The 13038-nt window shown below is 40.4% G+C and overlaps 1 protein-coding gene across 2 annotated transcripts in view; it reads right to left on the reverse strand.

Annotated features, from left to right (window-relative positions):
- Positions 1-538: 538 nt before the first annotated feature.
- Positions 539-13038, reverse strand: part of LOC103697906 (beta-1,3-galactosyltransferase 7-like) — a 42809-nt gene continuing 30309 nt past the window's right edge. For both annotated transcript variants that reach the window (XM_039127375.3, XM_039127376.3), the window contains exons 6-11: positions 2096-2168; positions 1870-1990; positions 1694-1781; positions 1481-1606; positions 1290-1399; positions 539-1209 (exon numbers count right to left, since the gene is read on the reverse strand). In XM_039127375.3, coding sequence (XP_038983303.2) covers positions 1061-1209; positions 1290-1399; positions 1481-1606; positions 1694-1781; positions 1870-1990; positions 2096-2168 — 667 coding nt within the window. In that variant the 3' untranslated portion in view covers positions 539-1060. The remainder of the gene's footprint in view (positions 1210-1289; positions 1400-1480; positions 1607-1693; positions 1782-1869; positions 1991-2095; positions 2169-13038) is intronic.

Genomic DNA, 13038 nt, shown 5'->3' on the forward strand with positions numbered 1-13038 from the left:
TAACCATTTTACTTGGGGCCACTTTTTTTGTTCGTTTTTGAAGAGAGACTCCACACTATGATCGGAGTCGACTCACTACAATGATAGACGATGTATGCGGTTCTAGAGTATGCTTTACATCTTAAAACTGTTTTCTAATAAAGCACATTGGTGTACCATTTTCATATTATATTTAGGAATCAGCAAACCTTTTTCGTTATCCTTGTGCTTGGCAAGAATTACTCCTTGCATAATGGGAATATTATCCAGTTTTAATTCCTTTAGAAAAAATACCGTTCACATCCTTTCCTATGGGGTAAGATACTCATTCAACGAACCAACTTTATTTGATCTTGTCCGTGGTGTTAAATGGGCTCCAGGTCTGAAATCTTGTAGACACCTGTTGAAGTCCAGCTAACATGTCCCACTTTATACTTGCTGAAGTCTGCCAGAGCAACTGATCAAAGGAAAGAAGTGGCAAGTAGTACATGCCTTGCCCAAACCCAGAAACTTTACTAACAGCAAATCAGAAGAAGATTTGGAAAAAAAGAAAGAAATATAAAAGGGAAAATTGCACCTAAAGATCTTGACTAAGAGATTTCATGTACAGTTTACAGAATACAGTTACACAACTTTTAGATGAGTCGTGAAAAAAATCAACTGGATATAGACCACTCTAATTTCCAGGAAATGGGAACCCACAACCTATATGGACATTAGTGGTAAATCTCATTTTTTTATCCTACACTCCAAGCGCGCACCTAATTTCTGAACAGATAGTTTAGCCAATCTAACAAAGTCCTGAAACTTTAGAGCAATCCAAGCCTTTTTTGACCGTCATCGACCATGGGGCTCAAGGGTATCCTTGCACTTCCCAATCATCATGCAAATATGAAGATTCCTTTTCCTAAGAGCAGGAAAATTCCACAGGATCTTTTCAAGAGGCACATCATGATCTTAACCTTAAACCTGAAACTGCATTCTGGCACATTTTCTAATGAGATGCTTCTAATTTGTGCTCTTCTAAAAGATTAGGAATATAAAATCTTTTTGCCTATAATTGAGCAACCTCAATACCCCTTCAGAAAAAAGCATTCCAAACAGCACCATCTCCTTCACCACACTTAGCATGGACATCCTTTATCCTCTCCACTGATTTGCATATCCCACTGCAACTCCAGTCAAATGATGCAATGCATACATTTCCAGCCCGCGCTTTCCCCTCACAGTCTGGAGAAAGGCAAGAGACAAGTAAAAAGGATGGAATTTTCAAAATTCCTTGATTCTAGTAACTAGGAAGGAAACAAAACCTGGTGGAGTTTTACAGCACATGTTCCTCTCATCAATGTGCTCCACATCCAGTCCAATAAACCAAGCTCCTAATGATACATCCTCATTGGCATATTTGTGCAATATAGGCCTGCAAGCATTAAAGGAACACATCAAGATCATTCCATGTTTTAATCAAGCATGGCTATCTGAGCTAGTTGTGCTGTCTTACTGGTTGATTGTGATGTATGTAGCCAAATCCTTCGATATAGCATAAATCTGCCCTGTAGCATGGCGGAAGTACTTGTTCCCTTCCTCTCCAAATTTCCAGAATTCAGGTTCATGATATTTCACATTCCTACAGTACAGATGAAATGATTCACATGCATTCTATAGATTGCCACTTTTGTAATGACCATTCTGTAGAAAAAGATACAAGTATTACTTATTAGAGAGAACCGGCCCAGACTTCATACACCCAATGTAGGTTCTCGGTTTTGATCTGTGTCGAGCAAGAGTTGTGGCTAACATACCTGTATTATATATAAAATGTACCAGTATATGTTATTCACGTGTACGCTTATTAGTTAACAAATTAAAAAATCAGTTCCAGGTATGCACCTAGATTTACATGAACATCATCATCCACCTTGACATAAAAGTCAGCATCCCATATTGCAACTGCAGTGGAAAAGAATATTTTTGTTTTCGTAGATAGTTCATGGTACCCTTCGACATGCTCCTGTGTGACAGCCAACAGAGTCAGGGCAGATCTAGACCATAGCTATTTAGTTGGGAAGAGTTTCAGAACATAACAAATTAGTATATTGAAAAGAATACACCTTACCAGCCGCAGAATATCATTATGCTGAGCAGCCTCTGAGTGTATAGCTTTATCTAAAATACTGTTGGATGTAGCACTGCTCAAGAATAGTTACAGTTAGTCTTTCAATAAAATGGGGGCAAGGACAGAAGCATGATTTGCTTGGGCGGTACGAAGCATATCGTACCGTATCGATTCAATACTGGCATATGGTATGGAAGGCATACCGACACTTGGTACGCTGAAAAGATCTTATACTGTATCGTACCGACAAAGTGCTAGTGTGGCACTAATATAAGGTCCAGTACCGGGACGGTAACCTCGGACAGAAAAAATGTGATATAAAAATGAATTTCACAAAAAATAATTTTATTTCAAAAAAGAAAAGGAAAATGAAGATTTCATAAAAAGAAAAAAGATAACTAAATTAAGGTTATGTTTTCCGTCAAACAATTTAAATTACAATTAAACAAGCAAAGTTTTCACCCTGACATGTTTAAATTAGTAGTAAACATACAAATAACAAAATAGTCAACCAATAAATTCATCATTCTAGGAAACTAGAACTTTGAATTCCCCTTTAGGCCTGTTTGGACATAAGAGCCCATCAGCATGGTATGTTTCCATCACAACAACTTTATCTATTCCATGTTTGGAAAACTAACTTAACAAAAATAAAGAAACTTAGACTTGCCACAGATTTTGCTCTGAAAAAATCAGAAAATACACATTAAAATGGACGTAACTTAACTACTTCTAAGAACAATCAGTATAGATTAAGAGGATGTGAAGAGTTCAAGTGGCATTTCTATTCAAGTTCCTCAAATTCAGATCATTGTATGTTATGCATGAATATCAGTTCTAATATTTGAAATAGCTCTTAATGTTATTTCCATTCAAGTTCTTGCATTGCAAGGTTGCTGCAATGCAGATGGATTATGTGCGAAGTGTACAGGAATGACTTCAAAAGTTATATCAGGCATTATATAATTTCTATACGGTTAACTATTAAGTATTTTCATTTAAAAAGGTGTGAATTTGAGTAGAATTTTATCTTTATTATTTCATGAAAACATCTTATACCGAACCATCATCAGATATTTAGAAATAGATTTAATACTTAAAGATGCTTACATCTTCCTAATCATTTTAATAATATTTAAATATTTCTAAATTTCATAATAGTGAGTTTCATCATTACTTTACAAATCTAAAATACTATATTCTATTTTATGCCTGTCTCAGCTAGAACTATGCAAATGAAGTACTGGCTATGTCCAAGCCATCACATGCTCCACTAAGAAAATATAAACTTTGGTTGCTGGATCCATTTCTCGGATCATAAGTGATGATGACTGGTAAAAATTAATCAACTAATTTATTTATATTCTCAGAAGTTTTGTCTGGGTAATTTTTCAAGTTGGTTTTGAGTCCTATTTAAGTAGGACCGGTGTGAAAAATATTACATAAGTCATAAAGTTGTTAGAATTCGAGATTTGGTTGTGTTAGATGTCTCTCAATATAAGGTTATATAGAATTTCAAATTTTTCACCTTTCTTTTTTGGAAGGCTTTCAAAGATGGTTATTCTGTACTCAAGAGGCCGTAGGAACTCATGAAAAGTCTATAGGACTTATTTAGCTGATCAAAAATCATTCTGCATGATTTCTTTTTAAGGAAAGAAAAAAAGGATTTATATAAGCTAGGTCCCCCTTTCTTATCTCCTCCAATCTCTCACTCCCACCCCCCACCCCCCAAAATTCAAAAGAAAAAATATTTTTTATCTACACTAATATCACTTTTATTGTCTTTTCTGCATGAATTATTTTCCAAGTTTTCGTTATAGATCCACTCGAGACCCTCTCATTTAGCTTAAATCCTTTTAGAACCTTATTTCTCTTATCCTTCCCCATCACGAAACCCTAGTATAGGTCTTTTGTGACCTTATATTTGTCTCTAATCTCAAAATTTTATCAGTTTGTCACACATAGAGGTTGATATTAAATAATCTAATCAGCCCTAACCCAAACTAAATCCCTTTCCTAGGCCTACGTACACCCTCATACCTACCCGATGGTATGATACGGTATGATATTGTGTTATGCTGATTCACCACATATCAAGAAAGGGGAGCTGGAGAGAGAAGTGGAAAGGGAGAAGGAAAGAGAGGAAAAGAGAGGGAGAGAGAGGGAGGGGAAGAGAGAGAGATACCGGGAGAGGGAGAGAGAGGGGGCTCGAAAGCCTTCTACTTTGATCATCTGCAAATTCCACTAGGCGAAGCCTCTGTTTCGAACAAAACAGAGGCTCGGGCCCCAAGTTTTTTTTGCCATTCTTTAAGAGTGCCGATTTCACTTAACATAGGGAGAAAAAAAATTTGAGGCCAAGCTCCTGTTTCATCCAGTGGGGCCTATGAACGAGCAAAGGCGACGAGGGATTCCAAGCCCCCTCTCTTGCCCACTCTCAGCATCTCTCTCTCCCAACTTCCCTCTCCCTCTCGCCTCCTCCCTCCCTTTTTGTCTTTTTCTCTATTTCCTTCTCCCTCCCCTCTTTCCTCGCTAGTTTCTCGAATCAACGGGAGAACTGTGTTGGCTCGGTACACCCCAAATCAAATGTTTCGAGATGGTGTGGTGAACCTTGCTCATTAGATCCTACATCAATATGATATTGGAGCTAAAGGATATTACCTTATCCTTTCATTCTTTTCCTCGATCTTTTTCTATCCTCTCCTTTCTTTTTCATTATGTTATCCAACAAAGAATTAGATTTCAAGACCACTGCTCCCCATCAGCATGTCAAATATGGGAAGCAGGGTCGGCGGAACCGATACCAGGCACCATACCGGTTGCCCGGCAGCACGAGTCGGTACAGGCCTGCATCGTGCCGTGCCGGGCCTATACCGATACATTAGAAGAGGGGAAGAGAGGGAGAATGAGAGAGAAAGAGAGAAAGGGAGAGGCTGAGGGAGGCCGGCGGAGAGCTAGGGAGCTGCTGTGCGGAGGAAGCGGAGGCCAAAGAGCCATAGCACGGAGGAGGCAGAGGTCGGAGAGCCGCTGGAAAGCCGCAGAAGAAGGGCTCCACTTTGGTCCCCTATTTCATTCGAAACAGAGGCCGGAGAGAGCCTTTTTATTTTTGAGGTTTTTATGTGAAAGTCAACAATGGGTTTGCCGACTTTCACTTAAAAACTCCAAAAATAAAAAGGGCCCCTTTGGCCCTTATTTCGAACGAAACAGGGGACCGGAGCGAGCCCCTCTCCTGCGGCTCTCTCCTCCGTGCGGCGGCTCTCCGGCCAGCCTCGACCTTCCTCTCCCTCTCCCTCTCCCTCTTCCTTCCTCTCTCTCTCTCTCTCTCTCTCTCTTTTCCTCTTTTTCCTTCGTCTTCTCCCTCTCTGGCGTCGGTCTTGTTTTCGTCGCTAGAACCATCCCCGATCCACGACCGGTATGGCTCAGAACGCCCCGAACTGGGTGGTTCAAGACAGTTCTGCCGACCTTGATGGAAAGGGCTTTTGGCAAATGCATAATGAGATGAAAAATGATTCAGCATCACTAAAAGCTTTGTTTAGTAGCCCAAGGCCTTCGACAATGCATTTGTTTAGTTTCATCATCTCTGACCTTCGGCCATCATGAGCAAGCTTCAAAAAAAAATGCTCTGGTGCAACCACAAATCCAGCTATCTAAAAAAATCACACAAGTATTGCAGATGAAGATCCATCAATAGGAGTCTAGTGATTGAAAATAAAAAAGAAAAAGTCCTAGAAGTGATGATCGTTCAGATCTCTTCCATTTGTTTTATCATCAGATTGATCATTGATACTCTCATATGAAAGCACATCCATTGCCAAGCCAACTTTCTCACTCACTTCTTATAAACTGCAATTTCTTTAATCTCAAAATCTCCTTATCAAATCCTCCCAATTTATCTTTATCATAATAAGAGTTATTTGATCATCTGGTTTCAATTCTTTCTTTTTCCATTCTTCTTGATATCTTTCTTCTAATTTCCAATCATAATACTTCAGCAGTAAGCATGTGCTCTTATCCCCTCTTGCCAATGATGAAACTAACAAATTGACACCCTTGGCTTGCCATGAACTTCTATGCTCCATCCTCTCCTGCTTCTATGCCCACCTCCACAGCCATCCCTATCCCCCTCTCCTTCCCACTCCCCTTGCAATTTCCCCTGCTACCTGGTTCTCTCATTTTGCAGCTTCCTAGCACCTTGACCCTATTGACCTCCCCCCCTTCCATGCCACTTTCCAATATTTCAATCTCCCACCGGCTGCTGCCATACTGCTGCTCAGCAATACCTTTCACATTGATACTGTGATATGGGGAACCGAGGCACTCTCACCTCTTCTACTGCAATGCCCTAAGCTAGCTAGGGCCTTGGGCATGTATTCTCTTGTTGTTATCATTCTCACGGGCTCCTCCCTCTCCCCTGCCACTTCTACACCAATATTTCCCCTCTAGCACCCTTACCCCATCTCCCGTCGCCCCTCCAGGCCTTTTCATTTTTTTCCCATCCATATCCACACCTTCTCAGCTTGCAATCCTTGGCCCTTGCTGCCTCCTCAGCCGCCTCCGCACCCACTTCTTCTGCTCCCTCCACTCCCACCACCACCCACTTCATTTTCCCCTATTGGTGGTCGACCACCCCATCTCCCCCGCTTCTTCCCTTCTTTTTCAACATGGTCCTCGAGTGAAAGCACCTACACCACTCGGCAGTCATTCATATCAAGAATTATGCCTGTGAGGACCCGTGTGCGCATGTGTTTAGTCTCACATCGGTTATTTGCCGGAAAAATCTTGGGTACTTATACAGGACTAAGGAATCCAAAAAAATACCTTCCGATAGTCATTTTAGGTAAGGTCTTGGGTTGTTACAAATGGTATCAGAGCAAACTCGGCCCATAGGCTATAGAGAGTTAGAGACTAAAGAATATTGCAGCATGAGTTCATGGAGACTGACCACGGCCCGATCGTGGTCCTTATGATTAGATTTGAATGGATGTGAACCCTTAGCCTGACGAGGACGTCAGGACTTAAACACAAGAAGTATGTAAGGACTCGTGTGGGCATGTATTTAGTTTCACATTGGTTATTCGCTTGGGAGACATTGGATACTTATATCGGACTAAGAAACTCAACAAAAATACCTTCCGACTAGCCTTTTGAGGTGAAGTCGTGAGTTGTCACAAAATTAAGATATGTAAGAACTCGTGCAAACGTGTGTTTAGTCCCATATTGGTTATTCATCGAGAAGACCTTGGGTACTCATACAGGACTAAGAAACTCAAAAAAATATCTTCTGGCTAGACTTTTTGAGGGAGGTCCTAAGTTGTCACAAATGGTATCACAGCGGACCTGACCCATAGCCCATGTGGATGAGAAAACACTGCAGCACAGGCTCATTGAGGCTGACCACAGGCCAATCATGTTGTTTGTAATTAGATTTGAATGGATTTGGATTCTTAGCCTGACAAGAACATCAGGGCTTAAACGAAAAGAGTATGTGAGGACCCGTGTGGGCGTGTGTTTAGTCGTACATCAGTTATTCACCGGTGAGATCTTGGGTACTTATACAGGACTAAGAAACCCAAAAAGTACCTCTTGGCGAGTCATTTTGGGTGAGGTCTTGAATTGTTATAATGCTCTCAGCTCTATGGTCTCCTGCCTAGAGATTGGTCACACCCTCCCCAAGGTCACCAACTTCCCTCAACATCTCGGATGTCAAAATGCTGCATGATAGAAGGTTCCTTGCACTTTCCCTTTTAAAGAAGACATCTTCAAGCTCATTGATTGCTTTTTGTGGAAGTAGCAGCCTTCGCATTCTCTAATTGGCCAAGATTCATCAATAGCTTGTTGTACTTTCCACTATACAGCTAGAAAAGGTAGTCAGTTTCCCATTTGTTCGGGGTTTTGGCTTCTTGAGGTAGATACTGCCTCTCATGTCGACGATTCAAAGTTCATTAAGGTTAACTTATGCTCTATTTCCTCAAAGACACTATCCCTCTCTCCTTAGAGACCTACCTGAGAGATCGTATCCACAAGGTGGGCATTCCTAAAGTGATAGGATAGTGGCCCTACTGCCTTCTCATCCAACTCGAGCTATTTTTCTTATAATCTCTTGTTCCCCTCCTTGAAGTCTCGACGAGCCTATCTAAAAAGCTAATGGACCTCTTGGGGGCATTTCTTATAGGTCATAATGTTGAAGTACTGACCCCACATCCCTCCACTCTAAAGAATACCAAGTGGACCTCCAATGATGATGCCCAATTACTATCTCCAAACATGAATTTTTGAAATAATAACTACCTTTTATTAATTTTATTGAAATAACATTTACTTTATATAAAATATTAAAAATATATGGCTAATGTAGCCTCTAATAGGATGTACCACATATATTTTTTTTCCCATGATAAACATCAATAGCCTGATTAGTCTAGGAATTACCTTCTATTTCACTTGAGGGGCAATTAATATGCCTAAAATTAATCAAGTTATTGTTAAAAAGATAGCAAATTGTATGTACCTCAAGCAATATAATAATTTTTGGAATTTAACATCTTTTTATTCTTCTAGTAACTTTTATGCAAAAATATATTCTCTAATAAAATAAAATAAATATCAAAAAATCAAAAATGTTATATCATTGCATAGATCTAACTAAGATCTATGGCATATTACATAAGCCAAAGTATAAAATTTTGGCATGACTTTCCGATATTTTTCAATGTCTGCCTATTTATAGGATGTGATAGAAATATAAAGGGGGAAATACTTAGATCAGACCTCATGCTCATGCTCTCCACCATTTAGAACTTGAGAGCCTTCTACCTCCCCCTCTCCCCTACCAAGAGTATCTTCTGCTTGACCGTGGGATGACCCCCTCCATCTAGTGCAACACTCGAACTACCTTGAATCCACGATTGTCGCATTTTGAGCTGCCCTCCATTGTGCAGCCATGTTGTCGGTGTCTCCATCTCCCTAAAAATGAATCCATCTGCAGGCCCTTTCCTCATTGAGTTAGCGAAGCTTAACCTCTCCCTTTGCCTGCATCCTTCATCACATGTCTCCACCTGACTCAGTGTTTGCTTTGGTCCTTCCACTTCAGCACACACTCATTCCCCTCCCTAACCCATAACCCCTGTGTTATCACCGCTTTTCCCATGTTGACCTCCACTTCTTTCACCAACTTTTCTCCCTCTTGCATTCAAATTTCAAACTGCACACCCAAGCTCACCCCGTCTCTCCACCACCCCTATCCCCACCCATCTCCTACCCCCAAAATCCCTGACTGCAGAAATCTACCAGCACTAGCTCTCTTATGCATCTAAAAAGCTAGATGTTGCCCAAGATGACAATCCAAGAGGGAAGATGAATTGGGTTTTCAAAACTTTTTACAAACTTAAACAATGTTTAAATAAAACTAATCAAAAGTATGACTGCTAAATGAGTGATAAATAAATGCATAAGATAAGAACAATCACAAACAACTCAAACACAAAGATTTTATAGTGGTTTGGAGCTACATTCAGCTCCTACATCTACTCCCTAAGGTTTTCTCCTTGGAAATTTCACTATAAACTATGAACAAGATTGCAGTACAGTTGTTTTCAAGGCTCACAACTAAACTTAGTTGATTTTTCTGGCAATCAACCAAAATCAAGCTGTTTTGCTGGTACAGCGACACCAACACCAAGTTCCAACAATTAGGAACTCCTTGCTGATTTTCAAGCTCAACAAAACTTAGTCGATTTTCCAAGACAATCGACCGCAACCTAGATATTTTACAGATATAATGAAACCTTACAAAGTAGCTGATTTTCCACGGTGTCAGCCACACCAAAAATCCTACAAGAGATTCCCTAATCTCGTGTACAAAAGAAAGATATAACATTCAATACAAAATAAGCACTACAAAGGTTGGACTAATGCCGTTGTAGCTCGAGTTTGATTGCTCTTAATGTTGGAATCTTGAAGTGAACGAAATTCAGCACTTTTCCATTTCTCTTTTTTGCTTGCTCTTGATCTTGTGGGAAACACAATATTTGCAATCTGAAGCTCTCTTTCTATAGATCTTTGGAAGCTCATGCTGAAGTGGACGGAGACTTTAAATGGTCACTTTTCAAATTGATCCTCAAGTTGAAGCTCAAGAATTAGTGGTTGACTTGCATTCTTTTTTGTTTACCTCATCCACTTAATCTCCTTAATCCTCCACTTCTCCAATTCAATTTGGAAGCTTTTATAACTTGAAAAGTTGTTAGAGAGCCGTTTCTAGCCATTGGAGAGGAGAAACTAGCTGCTGGAAGCTGTTTTATACGTTTTGTACTCGCAAAAAAATTAGTCGTTAAAGCTGTCACATGCAGAGCGGTCAACTCCTAAAGTGCTAGGGTCGACTCTTAAAATCTTAAGGTCGACTCCTAAAGTCTTGAGGTCGACTCTTGAGGTCCTGGGGTCGACTCCTAAAGTGTATGAAAATAGCTATCTTCTGTTTTTGACCTGTGGCTTTCTAAGGCCGACTCCTACAAGTCTAGGGTCGACTCTTGTTCACCTGGGCCTAACTCCACTACAAAAGCTTCCAAAACACTTCAAATATTTCTCCAATTTTAAGATTTGTTCTTTTAGGCTTCTCCATGCTTCACTAACCTTTCAATCTCATTGAGTTCTCTATAAAATTAATTAAGTACTCCAAGAACACAATATTATTAGTATTATACTCAAATGTTTTGTACTCATCAAAATCAATTCAATGGGTCAACACTAGATCCGAGATCAAATGAGATCACCTACTCATTCCAATCTCTAGATGAACTAGTTGGGACACTCATACCTAGTCAATGTCCCTACTTGCCCCTCCTCTAGTGCTTCTTCCTCTTCTAGCAGAATGTAGGAGTTTACTCAAAAACATGGTATTTCGCTTCTGCATTTCATAAAGTCCTCTGTAGTGGTCTCTCTACTTTGTTTAGAGGAATATCTTGACCAGAGTGTACCTCTTCCCAATCACCATGGAAGCTAGCTCAGTCCTAACCTATTCCTATCATTATGTCTCACCTCTCTCCCCCTGCTCCCTCCTCTCTCTCTCTTCCCCTCCTTTCCATGTTCCACTACTTTCTCCTCCCTGTCTCTTTCTCTCTCTCCACCTTATACATTTCTTGCCATTCCTTCTCCCTCCCACTTCCACTCCTCTCCTAGTGTTCCTCCTAAACTGGAATACTTGCAAGCTTTATTAGCTTTGTAAGAGACATGAAGTTCGAGAAGTTATCCGTGAGTGTAAGTGTGATTTGACCTAACTCCAAGAATCAAAACTAGGTGATCCTTTGAACCAACTCCTAAGCTTGAGGAGGAGGTGTTCTTGATGTGTGGTTATCCATCAACGCTACTGGCATGGCTAAGGGCCTTCTTTTCAATCGGAATAGCACATTCCTCAGAGCTTCTAATGCTTGGATTTGCACTTCCTCTATCTCTATGAACTTCCTAGGTATTCGCTCCAATGTATGCCAGTGCTTTACCGCAATGTACAAACTGCCTTATTGGCTCCTCAAACAAGTATTATAGAGTGAACTCAATGGGGTTAAAGGGTATTTTTATGGACCTTGGACTCTAGGGAGGGACTTCAATGCCACTCGAAGCCCTCTCGAGCGTGAAGGGCACTATTAATGAGAAACACTAACACTTTGTATCCTTTATATGTTTTCTAGGTAGAAAGTTTGCAACACTAGCAAGGCTAGATCAGTTCCTAATCTCTCCTGAATGGGACTTGATCAACCTAGAGGCTCTCTAAATGGCCATTCCTTACCCTCTCTCCCACCCCACCCCAATTGGCTTCTACTCCATGTCTACTACCCCTAGAAAGAGGTTTTTCAATTTAAGCCATTCCTATTTGAGGAACCATCTCTTGTAGTTGTCAAACATTGCTTAAGAGGAAACACCAAGAAGAGAGTCAAAATATGCAACATAGGTCCACAAAATAAGATCCATTGGACCATTACATGCTGGGCCATTCAAACATTGATAACCTTGAAGAAGAAAAGAAGCAGCTCTTTGACCTCATTAACTATCAAAGAAGTTACAAGAAGAAAAAACTGGCCTCTTTTTTGAAGAATGATGCCTTTGTGATACCTTGTATAATAACCTTGACTCTATCCTCCTCAAAGCAAAGATTCTCGGGAACCAAGTTTCCTAGTTTTGATGGATTAAGGGACATTGTAACACCTCCTTCCATCACCTTGCCAATAACAAGCATTGCATCAATTTCATTTCTTGTATCCTTTGGAATGACTAGATCCTTATTGTATGATGATATTGCCCCTACATTGTATTCCTTCTTCTCTAAGATCTTTAAGCCTCCCTACCCTAAGTCCTTGGATATTAACGAGTGCACGCTTCTTTCTCCGCCGCCCAAAAAAAAAAAAAATCATCACTCTAGAGAGAAATCCATGATGTTGTATTTGGCCTCGGTGGGGATCAAGCACTAGTCCCTAATGGTTCCCCAATTCCCACTAATGTTTTACCAAAACTTTTTCGGAAACCATCAAATTGGATCCAACTCTTGTTTCGTGAAATATGGCAGTGATTGTTGCCCAAGGTGACAAGCCAAGAGGGGGGGGGGTGAATTGGTTTCTCTAATTTTTTTACTATCTTAATTGAGTCAATTGATGAGTTAGTGAAGTTAAGATAATACACAATGCAAACACACAAGAAGTATAGTGGTTCGGTGCTCTCCTAAGCACCTACGTCCACTCCCCAAGCGACCCCTTGGGAATTCACTATAATCCCGCGGATTACAGTTGGATTGTTTTCCGGGCTCACAATCCAAAAATCTTTACACTTTGGTTTTCCGGGATCACCAAAAACCTATGTTGGTTTTACGGGCTCACCAACGAACCTCACAATTGGTTTTACGGGTTCACCAATAAACCTACACCGTTGGTTTTACGGGCTCACCAACAAACTTTTACAAGGTGATT

Source organism: Phoenix dactylifera, chromosome 7, assembly GCF_051530095.1.
Source record: "Phoenix dactylifera cultivar Ajwa chromosome 7, Ajwa_hap1_PhDact_Kaust_v1.1, whole genome shotgun sequence".
Classification (NCBI taxonomy): domain Eukaryota; kingdom Viridiplantae; phylum Streptophyta; class Magnoliopsida; order Arecales; family Arecaceae; genus Phoenix; species Phoenix dactylifera.